The following is a 27,999-nucleotide window of genomic DNA, read 5'->3' as shown; positions in this document are numbered from 1 at the left end:
GAGTTGAATACCTCGTTTAGAACTGTGAGTCAGTTAAACTTGATCAAGACGGTGTTATGATTATTGTGGAAGGTCGGACATGTTATGTTAATTTGGAAGTGACTACTCAGTGTAAAATGTTTTTTATTTTTATTTTAAGCACATGCCAGTGAATCAAAGCACGGTAATACTATCTCGGACCATTGGATACTTTCCATCATTTTTGTGATTTAAAAAAACGTGCTGAATATAGTGGATCTCCTTTTTTACTTTTCCATCGCATTATTTGTGCTCCTACGCCGGATGTGGACTCTAGATGAATACTTAGTGGCTACGTTCAACCACTTTTATCTTTCATATAGGAGTAACTTTTTTAATGTTTATTACCCAAGTCGACCTTTCTTCCCCATACATGATGTAAGAAATTGCCTATTACTAGAAATCAGTATTATTTCGCGTGGAAATTGGTCAATTTACAATGGTGATCACTTACCTGTAACTACTGTTCATGAGGCATGTTGACAAGAGACTAGACACCAGAGGGTCCCAAAATCAGGAAATAAAGTATTTCATCAAAACAAGCATAGACTTCAATACGAACAAGTAAGAGGTCGATACATATTATGATAATAATAATTTTATACGATTAAAAGGATATTTTGTCGCTGTCTCGGCTGAGTCTACCCGTTTAAAAATAGCGAATTATAGGTTCCAAGTTTATATTGTGTATATTTAGCATGTGAAAGTCAATTGATTAGTACAGATACATCATGATACCGATGTTGTTTTTTTAATTTTCTGGAGTTTACGTGGAAGACAAACCCAGTAAATTTTGAATTGAAAAAATATGCAAAAACTGCGAAAAATACATGTGTCGTGAGCCCCCAGTCAGTAAGAAATGCGTTGTACACAACGATATCAATTTTATATTAGGTTTTGACAATTTTTTCCTTTTTTTTCTTTCAATGGTATCATCTGGTGTCTAGTTCCTTTCAGTTTACCCAAGGTAGAATGCATCATTTTAAATTATGCAAAATCTGCATAAAGGACAATATGGAACAAAAGGTTTTTACTTCCTTTTTCCATTGAATTCTCACATGCTTATTTGGCAGGGCTTTATTCCTTATTCTATTGAATGCTCACCTTTTGTAACTGACTTTTGTTGCCATAGACGATAGGTAGATGTATGCCTATTCAGGAAAAATGCCCTCGGTTGACCCCTTCTTATTCTATATAAATCGGCCATTTTGGAAAATGAGGGATTTTCGGGTTCGTTCGAGCGTAACGGTATGGTATTTTATCAAAGCGGTGTGCAATAATTGCGAGTTATTACGTACGGCATGGGTGGTAATTTCATTTCTGCCTATAATCAGCTAATGATCACATCCAAAATCGGTTAAACCAGTTGTATACTGGTTGAAAATTGATAGTATATCAACCGCGTGCATTTTTCCTGTATAGGCATACCTGACTACTGACGATATCATTGATGGGTATTTCAATGTCAGACTTACAACATCTAAGGCAGACTATGCACATGAAGACAATAACGGTATATTGGGGACGGTCTGCCTTGAATCGCCCAAGATGACTTTGTGAGTTTTTAGTGAACATCTCGCAGTTTAAGGGTTCCGATGGATAGCTGAGTGTCTGTCGAGGACCATCTTAGGAAGACGCAAAAGAAAACTGACATTGCGCATATCAAGAACACTTAATACGTGTAATAGGAACGTTTAAAGGGACAGCATACATTATGGAGATCTCGTAGTTTAATGGTTTCGATGGATTATTGAGTGTTTGTCGAGGACCATCTTAGGAAGACGCAATAAAAAACTGGCTTTGAGATTATCAAGAACACTTTATACGTGCAATTGGAACGTTTAAAGGGACAGCACCCACTATGGAGATTGGAATGTCGACACTGGAATACCTTAAGAAGACATTAGATGATGAGATGGGTCCCGATGACGTTGCACAGGTAACCGAACTTTAAATGTAAATAGTTCCGTTACCTGCTTTTTAGTATAATACATCTGCATAAAGTTATATAGATAATTTGTCATTATCAATAAAAATTCCTTTATCTTGTTCTTTAACTTTAATAGCTAAGTCATTCGTAAACAGGTTAAAAAGTAAAGGCGATAAACTTCAGCCTTGTCATAAACCAGATTTTACATATTAAAACCATTTTTTAAACATCCCATTAATCCTAACAGTGAAGAGTACATTCACATATAAAAAATTAAGAGCAGTTAAAATTTTGCCACTAACACCGCCCGCCAGATTCATGATTTTTTTGCATACAATGCTACGGTTTAAACAATCATACTCTTTCCTGATATCAATAAAAGCACAGAGACAACATGTATATCTTTTTAAAACAATGACATCATTACATACAACTTCCATAGGTATAGTTTTTCTTTTGGACTGAGATATTCCTATCTTACCAATGATCTTCAGAATTCGCTACTATTACTGTTACAATCTGCAGCTAAATCATTCTGATAAAATGAAATCCAATATGCACGCTTAGAGAGCTGAGCTTCGTGTAGAAATGAAGACATCTTTTTACCGTCTTTGACTATTAGTTTCGTTACATCTTAACCAAGCTCTTTCTACATCGCAAGCTAGATAATTCTCAGTCAACCAAACCTTACCAACCTTTCCCTTTTTTACACAATACATATTTGAGTTTGGTTTTGTGAGAGGGTTTTGAAAACATTTCATCTTTCAGTTTAGAACGTAAATCATTATAGGCTAAATCAACATAATTTTGACATCGATAACTTTTTCTAATCCAAACATAATACTATTTATTGCAGTCTTGATACAATCATCAAACATATCATTTGGATTAATATTTAATATCAAACTTCCATGAAATCACATATTAATCAGGTAAGGATGACGGTACAAAGACATATTTAAGTGCAATTTGAGAAATCAGAACAGAACTCTTTATCATATTATAATCAGAGAATGAGTCTAAATTATCTTGATGAATAATGCAATGTTCCATACCAGAGGAACCTTTTACATATATTGATGTAAAAATCATAGTGAATGTAGTTTTGTCCATTTAAACACACACACATATTACTATAAATAAGAAAAGAGAGCAAGTTGTCACCATACATATTGGTACTAAAATCAACAACATTTCGGTCAATTACATCATGAACCCCAGACATAAAATCATCAATATCGCCAATACGACTATTTCAGTCACCACGTAGTAACAGAGGTCCTTTGTTTTAAAAAGTATATATATTGTATAGTGTCAACCAATTCAGGACATCAACTTGTCTAGACGAACTGTTCGGGGGTAAATAACAAACACATGTATAAAACACATTCTCAGTATAATGTATTTTTATCTTTGAATTCTAACCATAAAATATCTTCATGACTATAATCTTTTATTTCAACATAAAACTCATTTAAAAAAATTCTTTTATTAAAAATCCTACACCACAAGACCCTGGTTTAGCATTTACAAGGATATATTTTCTATTTTATCATACCATATTAAAACCAGCTAGTCCATTTTACATATGCATATTTTCATATTAATTCTATAGTGAATTGATTGGTTTACACACTTATTTCTAGTGTTTCACGATCTGCAAACCACATATGGGATGTAAATTCGAAAGAAAGTACGATTCTGAACGAAAAACGGAAAATGATTTAACGTTAGCACTAAGTTCTGATGAAGTTGCGCATTCAAACGTTGAAGGACAATCATGGCCATAAATTGTAAACAAAGGTCACGCTTGTTCATGAAGATTTTTTTAAATCACAAAACATACAGCTTCAAACCCTATCCTGATAAAAAGTTTGGTATGAAGAAAAAGGAAGTTTATTCGAAAGAAGTATACAACACAATGCATATATGAAATAGGCCTATGAGACCGTTGAACAAATGGCTTATATATGCATGTTTGGCGGAACAATTTTATAAATAGGTTTGTTAATGCCAGTGTTAACAAATATATCTATGTATAATGTACTAGATATTAATTATAAATTCTTTCTTTACTATATATATATGAACGTTATAACTCGAGCTTGTACAAACATATTCGAATAAGAACACATAGCCGATGATCTAATTCATGAGATAAATATGTTTGTAAGTAAAATTATCTTTGGTGAACAAATAAATGATAAAACAAATATACACATCATAAGACAACAACTTTATCTTAACTCAGTATATTAATCTGATAATGATACTGCATTTATAACTATAGTCATAATCACACACACACACGCACACACGCACGCACGCACGCACGCGCGCGCGCGCGCACACACACACACACACACACACACACACAATGTCATAGTATGTAGAGATATTACCATACTTTTATCTACTGTCATGTATGACTTAAATCAATAAGACATGCTATAACGAGAAGTCACTTCTAAATTGCTGTAATTATCCGAACATATATTATATCGTAAAAACACGACTAATTGTAATCTGATAATGATTTAGAGTTAAACTTCATAGATGTACGGTTCGAACAATAACGTGACACTAATAGTTCTTTCTTAGACGCAGATGCAGATGCGTTCTTTCTGACTCTATTTTTTCATAAATATGCATATATACTTTCATAGAAATTACCATTTTTGGAAGTAGGATTTATATATTTATTATAATTTTAATATTGTTTTTTGGAGAGGAAAAATTGCGGAAACTATGTCCAATCTTCATTTACAAAACGACACAGCGGTATCTGTGAACACTGTTAGACATATACAGAAAAAATGTCATCAATCTCAATATTACTTACAGATGCTTCGCTTGATGCAAAGCAAATTAGGGAAAGCTTATGCAAAGATGTTGGCTGATTCAAAACTCCCTAGTGAGTTGCTCGGGTTCCTGGAGAACAACAAGCCCGAGGATGAAGTGTTGTCTATCGCTTTTCACGTGCTTAAAACAATGAACTACCACGTGGAAGACAAGAACATTGCTGAATATATTGCTTCCTGCCAGAGCACTAGAACAAAATGTCATGGTCGGCCAGGGGTTTCGGTTTTGGGTAGAGAAGAGGACATTGCGCATGTTTTGGCGTTGCTTCAGGATAACAGAGGTTATATCTTCATAACAGATTATAAATTTAAATACTAAACGTCATTCTGATGCCGACACTATACAAGGGTTGATAAAAAAGTCCGTGACAAGTGGTGTTAATACATTAAATATGAGACTGAGTTTTGAAACCCAGACTCGGAAAAACAGCATTTCAAATGTGTTGTAAATATGCTATTACAGGAGGAAAGATGTTTTCTTACGAATGCTGTTTACTACAATCAAACACACACCATTAGTATATATATTTATATATATTTAAACATTAAAACTTTTACAATTTCAACTCAAGAATCTAGTGAAACTCGGGCCCAAGACGTTAACAAATATTGACATTGGCGAACTTAAAATATATAATGAACGAGTACAATATAAGGCAATGAGCATATTATACTGTCTTGAATAGTTTGCGGACCTTGATGTACCTCCTTGAAGTCCTTTTTTAAACCCACATGCTATTCAATATTGCCACACTGTGTAATTATGTATTGCAGGTGTTTTGATCTATGGACCGGGTGGGTTTGGAAAAACGACATTTGCAAACGAACTATGTGCAAGATTGGCTTATCCGAGAAACGTTGATACATTTGTTGTGGAAATGAGGTATATTCAGTTGACCATTCGCAACGAGATGAAATAAATGTTGTCATACTTATAATTAACCTTAATTTAAGCTGGAAACCTCTTTGCATTATAGTGACCAACCAGCTCACAAACATTGAACGGACCGAAGCCGAAGGAAAAGCTCTATTCAATGTTTGAGGGCTTACTGGTCGATCACTTTAATGTCAAGAGGTCCTGAGTGGGCTATACTATTTTATTTACATCATACCGCACTTTATCACTTGAAATTAAAATTGGAGGTTTTTACTACACGGAAAGACATCATATTCTATAATACAAGCGAATTTTTATTCAAACGACAGTCTTAGAATAGTAATCTTGAAATACTTGTCTTGAAAAGTCTACTCAGCGGTTACACATAACTAGTCCTCTGAGGGTCTTATAAAAAAGAAACGACCGGTTTCTACTATTTTATAAAGCCCGCTTAACTACAAGTTGAAATACTACTATTTAAAGGCCCTTTATCTATTATATAAGTAAAGAATGAACATAATTATGTAAGGTATCATATAACATTAGAGTCAGATCAAAATTAGGGCGTTTCCTTGTAAATATTATCAGTATTTGTTTTCTTTTTTTTATCAACAGACAATCAAAATCTATCATCGACCTTTATAAAGGGATTCTAGAAAGCATACACAATATTGCATTTGATGGGGATGCAATGGAGCTACAAAACGAAGTTTTGTTCAGGCTGAAACAGCTAAAGAATGGTATGATAACAAATGTTTCTTTATTCTGACAATTTTTTAAGACTCACTTTCGATGAAAAAGCCAAATAATAATGCGTAGATATTATGTTTTGTTGTAGAATCTTTCTTTCATCTGGATAACATGGAACATTTGTATGAAGCTATGCCGAATGAGCTGAGAGAAGTTCTTGGAAGACTGGAGGAAGTCAATCATAAGGTACAACAAAATACCACATTTAAGAGAACCTTCGGATAGAAATAAATGGAACGAAATACATTGTATTTCTTAAAATAAATGAAAATAATAATAATAATAATAATAATAATAATAATAATAATAATGATAGAAAAATTTAAACTTGCAATTATTTTTTTTATTATCTAAACGTATATTACTGTCTGAATGTCGTGCATGGAGAATATAATTTTACTCTTATTTCTGTCCAGTTTCAAATAAATGTATAAGTCCTGAGACGGTTTGTTAACAATAAATATGGTTATCACATGTGCAGTTATCAAAAGTTATAAATAGGCCAGTAAATTACGATTGCTGCATATGACATATCATACATTTTTGAAACAAAAAAGGAATCCTCGTTATTCTATGATGAATGTAAAATGCATTGTTAATATTGTTTATGCGTATTTTTCACAATGTTTGCATATACGAAATAAACGTCAATCATTTGTTTTAATAGTTTTAAATCCACTTAGTACTTAATTGTATCATCATTGTATTTTTGTCAGAGTTGAAGACCACATTGAAAGAAAAGTACTTATACCTTATTGAATGATCTTTACGACATGAAATGTAATAAAGCTAGTTAACTTATTATACAATACCAGTTGTATGCAAACTACTCGTTGATATGTAGTGATTTCATTCTATATTTCAGGTTAAATGGATTGCTACCTCACGAGAAATGTTTGTAGTTGGTGGTGCGACCAAAATGAAAGAATTCGAGTTAAAAGCACTGAATAATAATGCTGCAGCTAAATTACTGACACAGTGCTGTGGACCAGTAAGTTTATAACAAACTGTTATCCAATACGTGTATCAATAAAATTGATGTCTGCAATTATCAAGAATTAAAGAAAGATATAAATATTTGTATTACTTATCGACCCCAATAGATCTTAAAAAACACATTTTACTGGGGATACAATTTACCATTTCATAAACTTATAAGTTATGCTTGTTCAAAAGTGTTAAAAGTGTTACAACAAAAGTATGTACTATTATTTTTATAGGTTCGTCTGAATGAGGAAATCATTCAATGCTTGCTTAAGAAGTGTTCCAATATCCCTCTTGCAATTGTCTTGATGGGCAACACCTTGAGCAATTTCTGCGATTCTTCAGATCCTGAATCAGAATGGCAATTAAAGAGTAGCTTTCTTGAACATTATGTGTTTCCATCGGTCGCACAGGGAATGTATGGCTGTTTACAGTACGCTTTTGACCGAATTGATCCTTCAGACCAAACAATGGTGGCAAAACTTTCATTTCTTGGAACAGTCACATTTGATGTAGAATGTGTATCGTATATACTTGATATACCTATGAATGGACAAAACGGTGCTTTGATGTTAATGATGTCCTTGACAACTAAACACATTGTTCAAAGAGCATCTACGAAGTGTGGCCAACATTCCTTCCATGAGAAGTTCGCAAATTTCTGTTATTCTTTTCACCCTTTTATAGCTCAATACATAAGCCAAAGTGAATGTGTATCAACAGAGGAATTGTCGGAGGCAATACAACGGTTCTTTTCCTACGTCCTAAGCAAAGTGGAACCATTAAAGGCTTTTCAAGATCTAGATTATGCGAAAGTTTGCAACGCCATTCAACAGAATCGGGACACATTCTACCTTGTATCCAAAGTTTTCGCAGAGATTGATACTGTTGCGCTCACCGAAAGTGTAAACAATTTCTTTGGAAAGGCCTTTGAAACATCGGTTTACAGTTTTGCTGAGAGACAGTCTCTATTTGACCGCATAGCAGACTCGTGTGAACAGAAAAACAACTTGTATTCATGTTGTTTTTGGAAACTCGAAAAGATTAACGGCCTCATGACATCTAAAGACCCAGACGACAACCACCTTGCAGCAGAACTTGATCATGTTGAAAGTTTTGTCAAAACAATACCTGATCACACTGCAAAGTTGCAACTAAGCGCAAAACTGTTTTATTTACGAGGGCGCGCACTACGAAAACGGCAATTACCGGATACACAATATAACAAGAGTGAGGTGTTGTGCAACTTTGAAAAATCCGTTGATCTGTATACCCAGTTGTCTTCACCTGACAATAGTTATGAAATAGAATTGTCACTGAATTTTAATGCTATTGGGAATGTTTATTTTGACCTGAAAGATGTTGATAACGCTTACAAGATGCACGCCAAAGCTGCAAAAACTATCAGGGAGTACACGCAAAATGGCATGCACCCGAACCTGACGGTTTACGAATTTAACATGGGTACAGTTGCTTTACAAAAGGCTGAATACCTCTTGGGCCAGAACAAAGAAATCAGCGGAGAAGCAATGACGTACTATTTGGAAGCTCTTGAATGCTTTAACTTTTCAATGTCACTCGACAAAAATATCGGCAAGGACAGAGTGCAACTATATGGAGATAAGTTGTCATACCGTGCAAAGTTGTATGAAAGGTTGTCCAAATTCGACGATGCCTTACGAGATAGGGACGAAGCATTGACGCTATATAGATTTCTTTCAGAAAATGATAAATCAAACAATATTAAAGAGTGTTTTCTTGAAGCATTAATCAAGAAAGGAGGAACACATTTAAAGCATAGCAAAACTTTCAAAAGAGGAAACGGTTAGTAAACAACACAACTTTTTAAAAATTATTTATGTGTTATATTCTTCTGTTTCACTCCAAAATCAGTCGTGAGCAGACAAACAATATTGTGAAATAATATAAATTTGAAATTTTGAATTTAACATCATGTAGAAATATTAACAACTCACAATACATTTGCAGATGATTTCAAAGCAGCAGTATATGCGGCAATGCAATGTTTTCGAGAAGTAGAAGAAATCGTTAGAGATGGAGGTGGGAGAAAACTCAAGGAAGAACTTAAAATGGATTTTATTGCGAAATACCGTTCAACTGCTCAACTATATAAATCTTCATCTCCAAACGAAATTGAGGCATTTTGTATGGTAATGATATTGGACTTTTTATATAACATTATATTGTAAGAACAGGATTTGTAATTTTGAGTAAACTCATTTCCCTGAAGCACAATTGTATTTTTTCAAGAAACTTTTTTCAACTGAGATAGATATGAAAAATTATATAGTTTTGAAATTTTATTAATGGATTTATACTTAACGGATGAAGTATGCATAAGGATATTATCTCCCGATTTACTTCATCATTCCGTTAGAAAAAGCGCTCAAACGAGTTTCCATCGCCACGTAATTGAAGCGCCATATACAATAAACCAGGTCACACAGTTTCGTCGATTTTTATCCGGTGTATCTAAATTATATCGAAAAATACACGCACGAACGTGCTTGAAATGTCATAGGGCTAAGATACTTCCACCGGGCAACTACGCTTAAATGATAATCAGCAATCTGTCAAAATAATGAAAGTTAAAAAAAAAAAAACTGCATATCTATAAAACAATGGAAACTACAATGCCTTAAATGTTAACAGCGTTCTGTTTAGAAGCACAATGATCAATGCCATAAAGGCCTAACAGATCTTTAATTAATAACAAGGCTTCGCTTGACTTATCTGCAATTCCAACACTGAGTGGCTTTTGATTTCCTTTGGAAAGACCCATAAAGAACATACATACCTTAAGGAGACCTGCTTGAGTGTGCTTCCACTATCCTACAGTATGTAGTATATACATATGTATTGTTATTGTCTTGTATATAGTGTCTTTATACTGGTACAAAGATCAAGCAATTTATTTTCCTTAAAACAATGGATCGTAGCTGAAATTTTCGTGATGTTCGTGAATGACTGCATAGTGTCTTTCAGAATTTCGCACTGTTCCTACGGTTGGATTCATTCGTTTGCATGCTATTTCTATATGCGGTTGTTGAGTTCTTGAAATTTCTTTATCAGTTTAGGTTTTATTTTTATTCTTCATTGTTTACAAGTCGATGTGGCTCCGACGAGGTGACTTGTTTTAATGGTAATTGATACGAATTATTTAAGAACCCCAGTGAACTCGTGTTCGAATGAACTCGTGTTTCACTGACAGTTCCAAGGCAGTTTTCCCTTCATTCATTTGTCAATACTTGTTTAATTTGTTTGTGGTGTTTGGGTCGTTTTTTTCGGTGTCGTTTGGCCTCTTACCGTATACCTATAAACAATGTTAATACAGTCGAAACTCGATGGCTCGATATTCTAGGGACCGGCCAAAATACTTCGAGCCTCGAGAATATCGAGTCAAGCGGGATTGCTTACAGAATGTTATTTTTTCATTTGTTACATAAAGTCTTATTTTATAGTAATTTAGGGATGGATAACAATTAGAGACAGAACTTAAAGTGATGGCATGTTTAATCAAACTGTTAAACCATTAAAATTCGATAATAATTATAATATCAGTCAAGCAATATTAATCGATAAGCGCCTTGTGCTAAATGAAGCCAATCAAACAAATCAAGGTGTGAGATTCTTAACTGAACTCGCGAAAATGACATCGACCCAAGCAATCAAATCAAAGTGTAAAATTCTTGTTTGGGACCGCGAAAACGACTTCGAGCGTGGAGAAATATCGACCCTCAAGATATCGAGCCATCCGATTGAAATTTATATGAACAAAGAGTAATTAAAAATCGGTCCTTTTAATTTGCTTCGAGCCAACGAGGATATCGAGCCATGAGATATCGAGCCAACGAGTTTCGACTGTATTTGATTTAAGGGCTTTCCCTTGTAGCTTTCATTGCGTTATTGAATGTTGAATTTGACTTGTTGGTAAAGGCCCCAGTTGATATTTCTAGTCCTTTGTTTGCAAGTAAATCAAATCAAAAATCCACCGAGTGAATTGCGAATCAAGGGCAATTTCTATTATCTGTAAATCAACTTTACACATCAATGGAATGCCGTCTGTCGCTGTCAGCCATTTGACCTACTAATCACATTGAACTATTAACCATTTCTTCGCAAATCATTTATACATGAAAAGTTTGTATAAATTTGATTTCATCTGGCCAATTTGAATGCGTTATATTAGAATAAGCTCCCTACAACGACGCGGTACCGGATGCAACTCTATGGATGATTGTACTTACCTGTTCGAGTCCGCCTATGAGGTGCACACTTGCTTTGTTATCGTGCTTTGTTTGACTGATTGACTAGCACATTTTGCTTAAGTATTATAAAAAAAAATTGGTTAAGCTTGTACTGAATGACTCTTAAAGCCTAACGCCACACAATAGATGGCCATCCGCACGAAAATAAATCATTTAAAGAAAATCTACGTATATTTTTCAAATTTTACTCATAAAAAGCATCATCACTGCTCTCACTATCTGAGTCAATGTTGCTTCTGAATGTTGCAAAGGGACAAATCGTTAGCTACTTCATTCATCATTCGTGTAATTTCATTCTTCCTTGCATAACGACAGATTGTAATTGTCACCCCGCGGTTGCAATTTTTTATCTGGATAAAAGCAAACCGTGTCAATCCCTTAAGGATTGTTGCGTTGCTCTCGGTCACTGTTCAAGTAGTGTTGGTGTTTAGTGGTTTCTGCCTTACCAAGTCAACAATTTCTATGACAATAAAACGTTACTGAGGTTTTGAGCCAAGACTCACTTAGCGTTCTTTAACACCCTTCTTGCTCGCGAGGTTCGAAAACATTTCCATTTCAAAACATCATAACCATCATCATACTTCTCATTTTTGTCCGTTTCAAAATAAGTCAAACAGCCTTTCGCCAAATTATATTTTCTAGCTCGTCGTTAATCATACTGATCTGAATAAGAAACAATTCACAAGATAAATACCCTAAAAGCTTATAAAAAACCTATTCTCAAAAAACTTTACATACCGTGAATAAAACTTGGTCACTTTATCCAGGGGACGATGGTCAGGTAACGAGTATTGTTAATATTAATCATGAGCTAATATCCTTATGCATATTTTACGACCAAATATAAATAACGAATTGAACATGTTAAATTGTACAATTTTTTGTTTGTTTTAGAGATATGAAGCAAACGAAATGTCAGATTCCGACTCTTCGACAGAAACCGAAAGTAGTCTTGAGGAAATTACAGCAACATCGCCAAGCCCATCTTTACATTTTGAAAATATGGACACGGATGACTGTGTCCAAGGATTAAACAAACGGCGACGGTCTTCCTCTGGTGAAAGTGATTTTATGTAGATTGAAGAAAATCTTTTATGATGTAAAATGTGTATTTTGCATGAATTGGGAAGTAAACGTTACTTATACGTTATGTAATAAGTGTAAGGTTATAGCCATAATCATGCTTACAATTTTCATAACATTTTCCAGAGACATTTTTTTGGAGTATGTAAAGACCAGTAAAACGCAGTTTAATTTGGATCAGAGAGTTGCTTACCTAACTGGAAACTATCTAGACTAGCACAAATATGAGATTTATTATGATATTGCTGAAGGGCAAACTGGTCAAACCCCACTGTTTAGCATGACGTGCTAACACATAAGTGTATATAAAAATATTTCATAGGCTTGTTCAATGTTTTCTTTCCTTTTCAAAATTCACACAAGACGCCAATGCTGCAACGCCGCATTAAAGCCGGATTTTTTATTTGACGATGCAATTTTGCAAACCTAGGATTTGAGCTAGTGACCTAGTATTTTTAACCAAAAAGACCCATATATATACTTATCGGAGATATCGTTCATAAAAATAACCTGATCAACAGAAACTATTCCATTTTATGTGAGGAAAAATTAACATTTTATAAATACATCAGCTTTTCCAATAAGATCTGTCCCAGAGACCTTGTTTTTGACCCAAGATGACACATTTTTTTATCCAAGATTTCATGTACACAAATATTTTTAAAATTAATTAAAATTTAATTTTTTGAAAATTATGGGTAGATATGAATTTCATGATTAGGATGTATGTTTATAAAATAGCAATTGAATTTAGTTGTTGACTGATATTGATAGGTTTGGTTAGCATAGATTTTTTTATAACATCGGGAAAATATTTCCTAAAATTTGACCTAGTGACCTAGTTTTTGATCTGAGGTGACCCATATTCACAAATGTTTAAGACAACATGTAGACAATATTCTGACCAAGTTTCATTAAGATTTGACAAAACTTAATGAATTTTTACGACTGTGGAATTCTTTCTCCTAAGATTTGACCTTGTGGCCTAGAATTTGACCCGGGATGACCAATATAAAAAAAAAGCAAGATATAATGCAGACAAGCATTCTGACCATGTTTCTTTAAGATTTGATAAAAATTGTTGAATTTATTACCGTGAAATATTTCTTCTAAAGATTTGACCTAGTGACTTAGTTTTTGACCCGATATGAATCATATTCATAGTTATTCAAGATAACATGCCGAGAAATAGTCTGACCAAGTTTGATAACCATTGAATGAAAACTCTTGATTTTATTACATAAAATGAAAACTTTAACGCAGAATCGTTAACGCCCGCCCGCCCGGTTTTCGCCATTCTATAACCCGTAGTTTTTCGATGAAAAATCCGGCCAAAAATGAACTTACGCCTTATGATCTGCTTTTTGTTCGCTATTTATCGCAATATTTGATACTTCCTCTAGCCTAGATATATAACCTCTAGAGAAAAACAGGACAAGATATTTGAAAATGAGGAAGATATTATTGCAGTGTTTCCATTGTGATAGTTTCATGAACGCAAACGAAATCATCAGGCCACTAAATGAAACTGAGCAGATACTTAGATAAACAGGGGCTGCAAACGACGATTTTCAAAAATATGTCTATTATTACGTACTTTTATAAAGAAAAAGTATTTTAGAGAGTAAAATGAAATGTTGATACATACTTCTTGTTAAACCATATAAAACCAGTGTCCAGTGTTCACAAGTTGTGTCATTGTTTTATGTTAACTATAAAATATTTAATTATTCACCACGAATATGTCAAAGTTTACAGGTAGTCACTTCCGGTCACTTCCGGTAGTAAACAATATTGTATCAATTCTGATTGGTTGCTTTATTTTGCGATAGTTTTTGTGCAAATATTTCTTTGTTTAGATAGATCTTTTTTTGTCGTGCCTGACAGTTGTCTTTTGAAATAAGTTGTAAATAAGCCTACTCCCCCCAACCCTAGTTTTATATTGCAGTGTACTGTGTTTGATGTATGTTGTTAAAGCTACATAAATGTTGTTTAACTTCATCTGCATGTGTTGTGCTATGCTTACTGTTTGTTTGCATGTGTTAGTTAATATTAATCATGATTAGACATCATTTTAGTTGTAGTTACACAGTTGTATCAGCTGTTACATTGGTTGTAATTCCTGTGGACATATGTGTTATCTGTGAATTGCGGATTTATATGTTTCTGGTTATTTAATAATAACATTTTTAATTATATTGATTTTATGGCACGACAAGTGAGCAATACATATTGACTATCATTATGGTGTTGTTTATTCTTTTTCCTTTTATTAACTGTTGAGAGAGTTAGCGCACTCATGTTACATAGAAGAGCCGAGAATAATTTATTTGAGTCATGTATCGTCAAATATATATATATATATATATATATATATATATATATATATATATATATATATATATATATATATATGTGTGTGTGTGTGTGTGTGTGTGTGTAAATCTGACTATATGATATAGGTGTTTGGACTAAAGGCCTACTATGCAAACATATTGAATATATTATTTATTGTCATGTAACGCAAAATTGTGTCTGACGTATACAATGTTTTTGGAGGAAATAGGCGAACATGTGAAAAAACAGCAATAATATTTTCGTTGAAATTGGCTTCATCGCTTTCCCTTTTTGGGGTGATATAATAGAAACATTATGCAATTTATTGGGAAAGCATGCAGCTTTGCACGAATGCTTGTAAATTGTGCATGAGTATAGATTCGGAGAAAACGAGTGTCAGTTGATATAATTCAATATGGCCGCAAATTGCATATCAAATTAGACTGGCTGGCTTGTAAAATAAACAAGCTAAACTGAAACTGTAATGGCGATATTTGGAATTGAAATATTTTTATCATTATTTTAACAGACCTTATGATTTAATAGAGATGCAAGCTATCAAAATTCTCTTGTGATTAGCTATATGTTTTGAATTTAAATCTAGACCAACCATCTCATTGAGTTATGGGTGCGGTAGATGCATGTACCATTAACTACCTTTCTGGGCAGACTTACTATGTTCCAACACATCTTTTTATTTAACTTTCGTACATTTTGATACATTTGTACTCAGTGAATTCTCTTCTATCATATTAGATCAGAACACGTAAATTTGACATGGTTATATAATGCTATGTGCCTGATAAACAGGCGACAACTACATGGCTTTATTTGTTAAATCTTTAATGATGATATTAAATGCTAAAATGATCTCCAGGGTAGGTAAGTTAAGTGAATACAAAGCAATACCCTATTTAACAGACCATGTTTAACAACACAATTTAGATGGCGGTCATATTTTTATCTCTATATAACATGTCACATATTTGAAGGGTGACAGCATTAATAAATTACTAGTATCAAAACACTTTATTGTACATTAAAAGGCAAGTTTGCATTTACCTGTGAAAGGTCCATAAGTTACGAAATGAAAGATATCTAGTTAAAAAACTTCATGACAGTTTGTATTTAGAAAAAAATGGGTTTATCACCGTTTCTTGTTGTGCTTTATTGTTTTTGAAAAACATATTAAGAGGGTCGGCGGCGTTTTATTAGGTAGGGTCGGGTTACCCAAAACAAATCAAGATTATTAGGCCTTAGAAATGAAAAAAAGTATGTAAAGATTAAAAAGAATATAAGTGATAAATAATGATACCGTTTAAATATATATTATATATGAATATAACTAGATTGGAATGAGAGCAACCATGTTTAGGCTCATTTGCACATAAATTGATTGATTAGTTGTAATAATTCCGGGAACCTCTGGATCTTGAAACGAGATCGTTTGCGCTCGTCAACAGAATGCATAATTATATCTTGCATAAAAATATGACATAAAATATAACATAAATATAAACAAAGTGTGTTCTATCTCACAAATACCTTTTGTAAAACAAAGGTTTAAAAGATGAAAATGGTGATTTATCCATCTTTTACATTTTGGCATGAGTTTGATATATTGTACGATAAAAAAATTACAAAGTTTCAATAAATGTTTGTAATTTAAACCCGATTCTTTGGACAAGAAAGACTACACGTAGGCAAACTATGAAAGCTGGTAAAGATGCGGCCACTCCGAAAAAGGATGTTACCGATCTCTCAAATTCATGAACACTTGCTAAAACCCCGCTACCTTTTATAATAAATACATTAATTTTCATCAGTGTTTTTTTACTTCCTTTTTTCAAAAGAAAACAAAATTATTTATATTTCCATCGTTTAAGCTTGATATTCTATTTTCAAACGCTACAATATGGCTTTTGCGTTTCGGAAATTAGCGTGGTCTATTTTATTTTAATATATTTACACCTGATTGTACGTCAAAACCGAGAGTTCTGCTGTTACATGCTAAACGAATGAAAAAATATAGTACGAACATTCAGAGCAACAGCTGTTTTTGGTATGTTTGGAGTGCTCACGGCTATTCCTGCAGGACTCAATGGCAAGTACAAGTTGTCAGTATATATAAGGCATATACCACAAGCGATGACAGATTCTTTTTGGTTGACCATACAGGCAGATGGTAAGTGTTTTACGATTAATTTAAATTGTTATAACAAGTTGGTTTGGATGTTCAAGTGTTATTATGTGGTTTGAAAGTACATATTCAATTAACGATCAAATGGGCTCAGGAATATTTCTTCAAGTGACACTCATTATCAAAATTAATACATACACATGTATATCAAACATAAATTGTGGGTGATAAACCTTTCAATAATGCATTTATGGAAAATATTTATTACTGATAACAAGATTGTAGCCGTGTATTTAATAGCTGAAAACGCAAAAATATTAAATGAAAGTTGAGTGCTAAAATATTTACTCTGAATTTTTATCGTCTCATAAGGTATTAATATCATGTTTTCTGCAACTTTCTTTCAAATAAAGCTCGTTATCCTTTATAAGAACCTTTGTTTTCGACATTTGTTCAGCATTTTTGGTATATTTAAACAATTTCATTGTGGTAAATCTTACTTGTAAGTAAGAGTGCTTTTTTGCACTGACAATGTTTTGGGTTATTTTTTTAGCTTTATCGAAATTAGAATCATGTGTGTATAATCTTGATTTATTTGCAAACATGATGATTCTGAAATAGTTTGGTGATAGTTTTCAAATGTAATATGTGTCAGATCAGTGAAGACTAATGTTACTCTCAAAATCACACTAAACATATGCATGCTATTTATAAAGGCATTGTTGTAAAACATTCCATCAAGTAAACTCCTACAGTTTATGGTTATGTCGTTTTTTCAACTTCTATGCCAAGTCCTTTAAAATTCATGACATTTGAACAATCGGAAAACTCACAGTAAACAATGGAACACCATTTTCCTCGTAAGCGTTTGTAATTTAGGAAAAAGACTACGCTATAAATTAATAACAGTCTTAGTATTTTAATTGAGATATAGAAATAAATCATTCGCTTGAAGTATATATCATACTTTGCATTTTCTGTACGTTTCGAAATAATATAGATTATCAAAATCAGAGTCAGCATTAACTTTGTGTGCGATTAGTGTAAGAGCGTACGGTTAGCTTGGATTCATTACACAAATGATTTTTTTTTTTAATCTGACAAAGAAAAAGGAATTGTTTATTTTATTTTAATATGGCTTTCGACATGTAGTTGTTTTTATATGAACAGACGTTAGTCTGTTACCGTATGAACTTTATGAATTTTTGTGATTTAAAGCAGCCCATAATTTAACGAAGACTCTGTTAAAAAGCACACGGAGCAAGTCCTTACAAGCACTTAAAAACAAAGTCACAAAACAGCATAACAGACTAAAGTAATTTCAACATATCTTAATCTAAAGGCTAGGGCTTCCACCTTGAAACGGTGAGCAAAACCTTTGTTCAATTTGTTCATGAAATTTCTACCTCATATTGGCCAATACGTTAACAAAACGAATCATTGACAAGACAATTTCAATGTGTATGTAACCTGTAATTGTTTTCAAGTATTTTCTGTGTGTCCTTCGCTGTTTGAATCTCGGCATTTCATTATCATTGTATGTCTATAGTTGTGTGTCCGTTAGACCGTGTTCATTGGATTCATAATAAACAGCTCATGGCTTCTTCTAAATAGAATTGATAGAAATAACATAAGACATAAAACATAAGTAATCCGGTTTAACCCTGTCTGTCACAAGATTACTGACCATTCCGATGAAGTTAACCCTATATTCCTTCAAAGCTTTCTTTTTTAATATTTGTTTATGTTGTTTTTTTGGCTCTAGTTGAGTATCTCTTTAAAACAAAGGTTAGAGTTGCATCATCAAATGAAAATTGAGCACAAAGCCTAGTGGCGACAAAAGGAGTACACATTCACAAGGCTATGGTCGAACAGACACTAAACGAGAGTTACACAACTTACATACAACACAGAAAAAACACTTGTTTGGCTGCTGAGATTGTCCATGTAGTTTTCTTAGTAGTACTTATCTTTCTGGAGTTGTTCCTAGTATAATTTACAACGAATTAGTTTCTGCTTGAATTTCAGGCGAAAATGAACGGACATTACATTATTATTGCACTGTGTCTTCATGCAGCTCTGACTTGTAAGTAATGCTTTCACAACGTTTTGTTAAATACCTTGAATGTCATTTCCAAATACAGAATAATAAAAAATATTTCAAAACTAAAATTCATGCATTCTATTGTTTAATTTAAAAGAAACCGATGTACAAATAATTTTCATTTTATCGTGCCAATGACCGTTATAACGTTACATTTTGAAGCCTGGTCATCACATATAATTATGAAATCAGTTATAAGGGTATTTCTCAATGATTACCAACATGTTCAATTAATGACCTAAATAAATATTAAAATATTAGATTATTCCAGTTTATAATGTTGATCTTATTTCAACTGAACTCGGACGTTAAATATCCTTTTTGCTATCATTCAAAGCCATAAAAGCTTGTTTTAATAGTGTTTCCGGTATTTTGTACATGTTTCTTCTCGTCTCATAAAACCCAATCAAATGATACCACAATGCTATGGGTAAACCTGGAATCCAAAGTTCACTTCATTTTATATCGAATACCTTAAGTGGCGAATAATCCAATGCTAACACACAAAGATACCTATTTCAGACGTAAACGGCCGTTACTGTAAATGTCCAAAGATTTACCGCCCAGTGTGTGGGATGGATAGTGTGACATACCCAAACGATTGTGAGAGAAAATGTCGGTATGAAATCATTATTTTTATTAACCGAGCAGATATTTATCGGTGTACATGAGTGAACACTTATGGAATAATGACTATATCAAATCTAATTAAGCAATTACAATATCAATTTACAACAGTTAAAGAAGCTGCTAATAAGACTTTGGGGCCATATTTATCAACTAGCATAGGTCTCAGGCCTTTCAAGATAATATGGCCCCCTTTATAAAACATACTATTACGTTACGTTCTACTAATAAAAATTACTAATACACAAAGTGTGTTTTAAATTATGGTTATTTATAGATAAAGGTTGACAAACCTTGCCTAATGGTCCTGTTATGTTACTGAACGTCATGACGAACTGTTGGACAATGACTGATGTTCTAATGTACGCCTTCGGTATGAACAAGCAGTCAGTTGGAGAATTTCCAACTCTATGTATTGAAAACTCGATTGTACGCCAGTATGTGGTAGTGAAGATGTCACATATGGCACTGTCTACCTATAATGCGATAATGCGAATGATACCATTTATTAAAGATTATTTGATATTCAGTAAATAGTATTGTTATACATGTTTGGCTTTAAAATGAAGTGCTGTATAACAGGTATTGCTGATAAATGTTCAGCTATTCGTTCATAATTTAAAGCTAATAAAAATAATCAAATACATGTATCATAAGGTAAATTGATAAATGCAATTTATATCAATCAAATACTTTTTTCTAGCGGCATAAGCAAGCAGTCAAATGGTCAATGCCCTACCCCATGTATCTGCACGCTCGACTATACGCCCGTGTGTGGAAACGACGATGTAACATATGGCAACGACTGCCAAAGGGAATGCAAGTACGGTTTGCGGTTGACATACTTGAATTATTTAAACACAAAAAACAGGAATACCTATAGAGGGCACTATTTTGTAATGGTTGTGTTGAATATAGCCTTTCTTTTTAAAATGATTTACGATTGTTAATATTCACGATAATGAAACGCTTTGACGGTCACAATATGTGTTGTTGCTATATATATATTTCTAAATGTAAATGTATTATTAGGTTTAACTCATTTTACTTTAATAATCAAACTTAAAAAAGGATATTAATTGTGTACAGATAAAACAAATATAAGCCCTGTGTAGAGTGGGGGTTTCAATCAATAAAAAAAATGCCACAATCGACATTTTGCCCTTTTAATAACTTATAGATAACACACGGTTAACATAAGTATGAATCAATGAATCCTTTGTTAACAGACGTTAAGAATGAACTAGTTGGATTTGTATTTAATTTCGGGAATTGCTAACGTGAATGTTAGTATGCATAGTTCTTTCGGTGTCTTGACAGAGGCGTTGCCAAAAAGCATGACGGAGAATGCGCCCCTGCATGTGCTTGTCCTTTCAACTACGACCCTGTATGTGGGAATGATGGCGTCACGTACCCGAATAGCTGTGCTATGGAATGCGCGTACGTATTCATGGAATTGTCCCAGTCTATCATGAAGGAAGATGTTCAAGTATTTTGTATTAAATCAAAACATCCAATTGGCAATGTTATATCAGTAATTACCTTACTGAGGAGACATGGTATTGTTGATATTTTTTAATCTATTCGCTCGTTAGTTCAAGCTCAAAAACAAAATGTTAAATACAATGAACGATAAAATAAATTGATTCATACACATTATATTGACAAAATATGTTTTGCAGCGGCGTAAGCAAGCAGTCAAATGGTCAATGCCCTACCCCATGTATCTGTACGCTCGACTATACGCCCGTGTGTGGAAACGACGATGTTACATATGGCAACGACTGCCAAAGGCAATGCAAGTACGATTTGTTGCTGACAAACTTGAACTATTTCAATACAAAGAACATGAATAACTATAGAGGCCACTAACTTGTCATGGTGGTCTTGTTTATCTCCTCCCTTTCCAGAATGATTCATTATTGTTAACAGTAACGATAACATAAGCTTTAAGGGGCACAGCACACGTTGTTGCTAAAATAGTTTGTTATGTAAAGGTAGAGTAAAGTAAAAGACCGAATGTGGTGCTCTGTGAGCGGCATAGACTGCGCTAAGTTTCTTTTAAAATGGTGGAGAAATGGGAAAATTATCTTCGTGTAATGTCTTCATTCGAAGCAAAATGTTGCCTTCCGACGTAGCATTTATGACGCAATTCTAAATGTGAATACATTATTATGTTAAACTCATTTGAGTTTAATGATCTAACCAAAACATGGATATTATATGCGTACATAAAAAGAAATCTGTTATAGTTTGGGTTTCAATCAATAGCTATACGACCCAAGTTGAAAAAGCGCCAAATGATCGTTTATAATTTATATTTGTACACATGTTATATGTATTTTTTTTTGTTTTGATAATTAAAGTCAAATGAGTTTAATATAATTAGAACAAAAAAGAAGAAACGCCTCAATCAACATTGTTACGCTTTAATTCATGATGGATAACACACAATTATAATATTAAGTATAATCAGTGAATCCTTTGTAAACAGACGTTGAGAATGAACGAGATAGATTTGTATTTGATTTTATCAGGAATTGTTAATGTAGATGTTATTATGCATAGTTTATTCGGTCTCTTGACAGAGGTGTTGCCAAAAAGCATGACGGAGAATGCGCCCCTGCCTGTGCTTGTCCTTTCAACTACGACCCTGTATGTGGAAATGATGGCGTCACGTATCCAAATAGCTGTGCTATGGAATGCGCGTACGTATGCATTGTATTATCACAGTCTACCATCAACGCAGATGTTCAAGTATTATGTATTAGAACCAAACATTGTATTTGCAATGCTTTATTCAGTAATTACCTTACTACGGAGTTGTGGTATTGCTGATAAATGTTCTACTATTCGTTTGTAAGTTTAAGCTCAAAAACTTAAGGCTAAATTCAATGAACGATGAGGTTAATTGATTCATACAATTCATAGTGATTATATATTTTTGTAGCGGCATAAGTAAGCAGTCAAATGGTCAATGCCCTACCCCATGTATCTGTACGCTCGATTATACGCCCGTGTGTGGAAACGACGATGTGACATATGGCAACGACTGCCAAAGGCTATGCAAGTATGATTTGTTACTGAGATATTTGATAGATTTCAATACAAAGAACAGGAACAAATTTAGAGAGCACCAATATGTTATGTTGTTGTTGTTTATCTAATTCCTTTCCAGAATGATTCATTATTGTTCACAAGAACAATAACATAGGCTTAAAGGGGCACAACACACATTGTTGCTAAAATAGTTTGTTATGTTCTAAAATTAAATGCACAATAAGTTAAACTCATTATACTTTAGGGAACTAACTAAAAAAAATGATATGATTCGTGAAATGTCTTCATTCGAAGCAAAATATTGCCTTCCGACGTAGCATTTATGACGCAGTTTATTACGTGGTATACACACACTATCCATAGGCTTTTAGGGGCACAAAATGTGTTGTTTCTAGTAATATTTTGTTATTTTCTAAATGTGAATACATTATTATGTTTAACTCATTTGAGTTTAATGATCAACCCAAAACATGGATGTGATATGCGTACAGAAAACGAAATTTGTTATAGTGTGGGTTTCAGTCAATAGCTATACGGCCCAAGTTGAAAAGGCGCCAAATGATCGTTTATAATTTATATTTGTACACATGTTATATGTATTTTTTTGTTTTGATCATTAAAATCAAATGATTTTAATATTATAAGAACAAAAAAGAAGAAACGCCTCAATCAACATTGTTACGTTTTAATTCATAATAGATAACACACAATTATCATAAAAAGTATAATCAGTGAATCCTTTGTAAACAAACGTTGAGAATGAACGAGATAGATTTGTATTTGATTTTATCAGGCATTGTTAATGTAGATGTTATTATGCATAGTTTATTCGGTCTCTTGACAGAGGTGTTGCCAAAAAGCATGACGGAGAATGCGCCCCTGCCTGTGCTTGTCCTTTCAACTACGACCCTGTATGTGGAAATGATGGCGTCACGTATCCAAATAGCTGTGCTATGGAATGCGCGTACGTATGCATTGTACTATCACAGTCTACCATCAAGGCAGATGTTAAAGTATCATGTATTAGAACCGAACATTTCATTTGCAATGCTTTATTCAGTAATTACCTTACTAAGGAGTCTGGGTATTTCTGATAAATGTTCAGCTATACATTTGTTAGTTAAAGCTTAAACACTTAGGGCTAAATTCAATGAACGATGATGTCAATTGATTCATACAATTTATAGTGATCATATACTTTTTGTAGCGGCATAAGCAAGCAGTCAAATGGCAAATGCCCTACCCCATGTATCTGTACGCTCGACTATACGCCCGTGTGTGGAAACGACGATGTGACATATGGCAACGACTGCCAAAGGCAATGCAAGTATGATATTTTACTGATATATTCGAATGATTTCAATACAAAGAACAGGAATTATTTTCGAGAGCACCAACATGTAATAGTGTTGTTTATCTCCTTCCTTTCCAGAATGATTCATTATTTTAACAGTAACGATAGCATAGGCTTAAAGGGGCACAACAGACGTTGTTGTTAAAATGTTTGTTATGTTCTAAATATAAATGCACAAAATTTTTAACTAATTAGACTTTAATGATCAACCTAGAAAAAAATTATATGATTTGTGTACAGAAAAAATGTATGCCGTTATAAATATTGGGTTTCAGTCAATAGCGATGCTGCTAATAAGTCCCCAGTTGAATCTTATCTGTACACAAGTCATATGCACTTTTGTTTTGATCATAGAACTCAAATGAGTTTAATAATAGTAACAAATGCCTCAATCTACAGTGTGCCCCTTTAATAACTGATAAATAACACACGGTTTTTATAAGAATAAATCAAGGAATCATTTGTAAACAGACGTTGTGTATGAACTAGATGGATTTGTATTGGATTTTATCGGGCATTGCTAATCTGAATGTTATTATGCATAAATCTTTCGGTCTCTTGACAGAGGCGTTGCTAAAAAGCATGACGGAGAATGCGCCCCTGGCTGTGCTTGTCCTTTTAACTACGACCCTTTATGTGGGAATGATGGCGTCACGTATCCGAATAGCTGTGCTATGGAATGCGCGTACGTATGCATGGAATTGTTCCTGTCCTACATTTAGGAAAATGTTCAAGTATCATGTATTACATATAGCAACGACTGTCAAAGGCGATGCAAGTACGATTTGTTCCTGTCATATTCGAATGATTTCAATACAAAGTACAGGAATGACTATAGAGAGCACCAACATGTTATGGTGTTGATCGCCTTCTTTCCAGAACAATTTATTATTGTTAACAGCAACGTTAACATTGGGTTTTAGAGGCACAACATGCGTTGTTGCTAAAATAGTTCGTTATTTCCTAAATTTAAATGTACAATAAGTTTAACTCAGTTGACTTTAATGGTCAAACTAAAACATTGATATGATTTGTGTACAGATAAAAATGTGTGCCTTCATAAATTGTGGGGTTCAATCAATAATTCTGCGGCTAAAGAGGCCTTGGTTGAAAAGCGCCGTTTTTTTATCTGACACAAGTCATGTGTTCTTTTTGTTTTGATCATACATTGAGTTTAATATAGTAATAATAAAAAACAACGAACGTCTAAAAATTGTGTGTGCCCCTTTAATTACTCATAGATAACACACGGTTTACATAAGAATGAATCATTGAATCCTTTGTAAACAGACGTTGAGTATGAACTAGAAGGATTTGTATTTGATTTTATCGGGCATTGTTAATGTGAATGTAATAATGCATAGCTTTTTCGGTCTGTTGACAGAGGGGTTGCCAAAAAGCATGACGGAGAATGCGTCCCTGGCTGTGCTTGTCCTTTTAACTACGACCCTGTATGTGGGAATGATGACGTCACGTACCCGAATAGCTGCCTTATGGAATGCGCGTACGTATCAATGAACCATATTTATGCATTAACAAACAGAATCGATTATATTATGATCGTTTTGTGTCATATATAAAAGAAAATCAAACATTATTTGTCAGTTCTGGTAGATTGATATAACTGTGTGTAGCATGCGTTCAATGGGAGACTTTTGGAATGGATTTTGGGATTTTACTTTTTTTTGGTATATGCTTGGTAAGTTAAAACTGTTATCATTGTTCCTGAGATTGTAATGGTTCATAAACTTGGATATTGTAGGTTAAGGGGTAAGTAAATTCTTAGATGTGGGATGTACGGATCAAAGGAAACCATATCGATATAATGAATATGGTTTCTGGCACCCCATTTAACCAATACCGGACCATCTTCTAACCCCGTAATCAATATTTCACGTTGACATTCTGTTAAATGTTTTTTGTTCATTTGAATCGGAAATAGACGTCATTTTGGAAATATGTGATAAACTGACCCAATATGTAAATATACTGTTCCTGTACCAATGGCGTTGTGTCTTTATGTTGAAGGCGTGCTATACACACATTTTAATAGACAATAAATGGTTAGTATTAATCATATAAAAATATAAAAAAATATAGTTAAATACTATACAATTTCTCTTTTTTGGCAAATTTGAAGAGGAGTGGCCCAGAAGCATGTTGGCGATTGTGCCCCAGGGTGGATGAAGGGTTGGACAGCTGAAACCATCAAAGTTTAATGACGACGATGAAACAAATACTGTCGACTTATTGGCAAAATTATTAGCTTGTCATTGTATTTTTCATGAAATATTGAATATTGATTAAAGTTATATTCTCGTTGGATGAAAATTCAATAAACGATCTTAAACTGTAAAAATTATTTTCCTTTTGCCCATATTAAGGCGTAGCGTTCCCACATTTGTAAACACTATTTACCTAAATTTGATTTACAAGTGATATATATTGGTATCATGTAAATTTATACGAGCTATTTTCTGATCATCTTATCAACGACCATAGCACAAAATATCAAGAGTTCAGTTAAATATTCATTGAATGTCGCACATAATATTGAATTATGTACTTGGAAATTCAAATCAACTTTGCTTCAAATAACATACAAAAACATAGCCTTTAAAAAGATAGTATAAATAGCCATATCGATTCGAAAAAAGCAAGTGTACAATTGGTGCAATAATAAGATGGCTCAATAGTTGTAACTTTCCTTCAGTGTAATTTAGACACTCAAATGTTTATCAAAAGGAATATTTGATTTTTTTCCATATTTCAATTCACTCCGTATTTTTTATATCTGGAAAGAAATTATGTTTTTTTCAAGTAAAAAGAAGAAAATTGTTTGTTTCAGTGTAAGATCGAAATATATTTCACCGAATGAGCATCAAACTCTTTACTGGTGAAATATTACATTTTCAAATGCTACAATATGGCTTTTGCCTTTCGGAAATTAGCGTGACCAATATGTTTTGATAAATACACCTGATATTACTTGTCAAAGCCGAGAGTACTGCTGTTACATTCCAAAGGGGTGAAAAATTTACTACGAACATTAAGCGCAACAGCTGTTTTTTGGAAAATGTGCTCAAGGCTAGTCCTGCATGAACTCAATGGCAAGTGCAAGTTGTCAATGTATATAAGGCCGATTCCACAAGCGATGCCAGATTCTTTGCTGTACATGCCCACGGTAAGTTGTTGCGGTATGTTTAAATTATAAAAAATAAATTTGGATATTCAAGTGTTACTATATGATTTGTGCATATTCAATTTATGATCAAATACGGTCAGGAATATTTCTTAACGCACTGCCAATGATTTGGGTTATTATTGTTAGCTTTATCGAAATTAGAATCATGCGTCTGTGATCATAATTTCTTTCAATCATGAAGATTTTGAAATAGTTAGGTGATGGTTTTAATATTTAATATGTGTGAACGTGTAATTCAAGAAACAGATTACGATATAAATAAGAGGGACTGTCTTTGTATTTAAAAGGTGACATAGAAATAAAAAAAATACATTTAATTATATCATACTTGTCATATATTGTACGTTTAGAAATAAAATTAAAAACAAAGTCAGCAATAA

The 27,999-nt window shown here is 33.3% G+C and overlaps 2 protein-coding genes across 10 annotated transcripts; both read left to right on the top strand.

The window, feature by feature from the left end:
• The first annotated feature begins 5 nt into the window (after positions 1-5).
• On the top strand, positions 6-15,034 carry LOC128229100 (uncharacterized). 9 transcript variants are annotated; one of them, XM_052940774.1, is made up of 10 exons: positions 6-72; positions 1,587-1,957; positions 4,793-5,090; positions 5,584-5,692; positions 6,302-6,426; positions 6,525-6,622; positions 7,302-7,427; positions 7,657-9,244; positions 9,410-9,591; positions 12,604-15,034. In XM_052940774.1, exons 2-10 carry the CDS (start codon positions 1,880-1,882, stop codon positions 12,784-12,786), a joined length of 2,787 nt encoding a protein of 928 aa, XP_052796734.1. In that variant the 5' UTR covers positions 6-72; positions 1,587-1,879; the 3' UTR covers positions 12,787-15,034. The 9 variants fall into 9 exon arrangements, with proteins under 9 accessions (XP_052796734.1, XP_052796730.1, XP_052796729.1 ...); XM_052940770.1 differs by having other exon boundaries at positions 34-163; positions 1,488-1,957; XM_052940769.1 differs by having other exon boundaries at positions 35-396; positions 1,488-1,957.
• A 4,268-nt stretch (positions 15,035-19,302) lies between these two features.
• Positions 19,303-26,749, top strand: LOC128229390 (serine protease inhibitor dipetalogastin-like). The gene is made up of 12 exons (XM_052941284.1): positions 19,303-19,355; positions 19,896-19,992; positions 20,704-20,823; positions 21,321-21,440; positions 21,683-21,802; positions 22,589-22,708; positions 22,951-23,070; positions 23,905-24,024; positions 24,268-24,387; positions 24,980-25,099; positions 25,799-25,918; positions 26,555-26,749. The coding sequence occupies exons 1-12, from the start codon at positions 19,304-19,306 to the stop codon at positions 26,631-26,633; spliced, it is 1,308 nt and encodes a 435-aa protein (XP_052797244.1). The 5' UTR covers position 19,303; the 3' UTR covers positions 26,634-26,749.
• Positions 26,750-27,999: the final 1,250 nt, after the last annotated feature.

This window comes from Mya arenaria, chromosome 3 (assembly GCF_026914265.1).
Source record: "Mya arenaria isolate MELC-2E11 chromosome 3, ASM2691426v1".
Lineage (NCBI taxonomy): Eukaryota > Metazoa > Mollusca > Bivalvia > Myida > Myidae > Mya > Mya arenaria.
The sequence above is the reverse complement of the archived record's forward strand: the minus strand, read 5'-3'. Positions and strand labels throughout refer to the sequence as shown.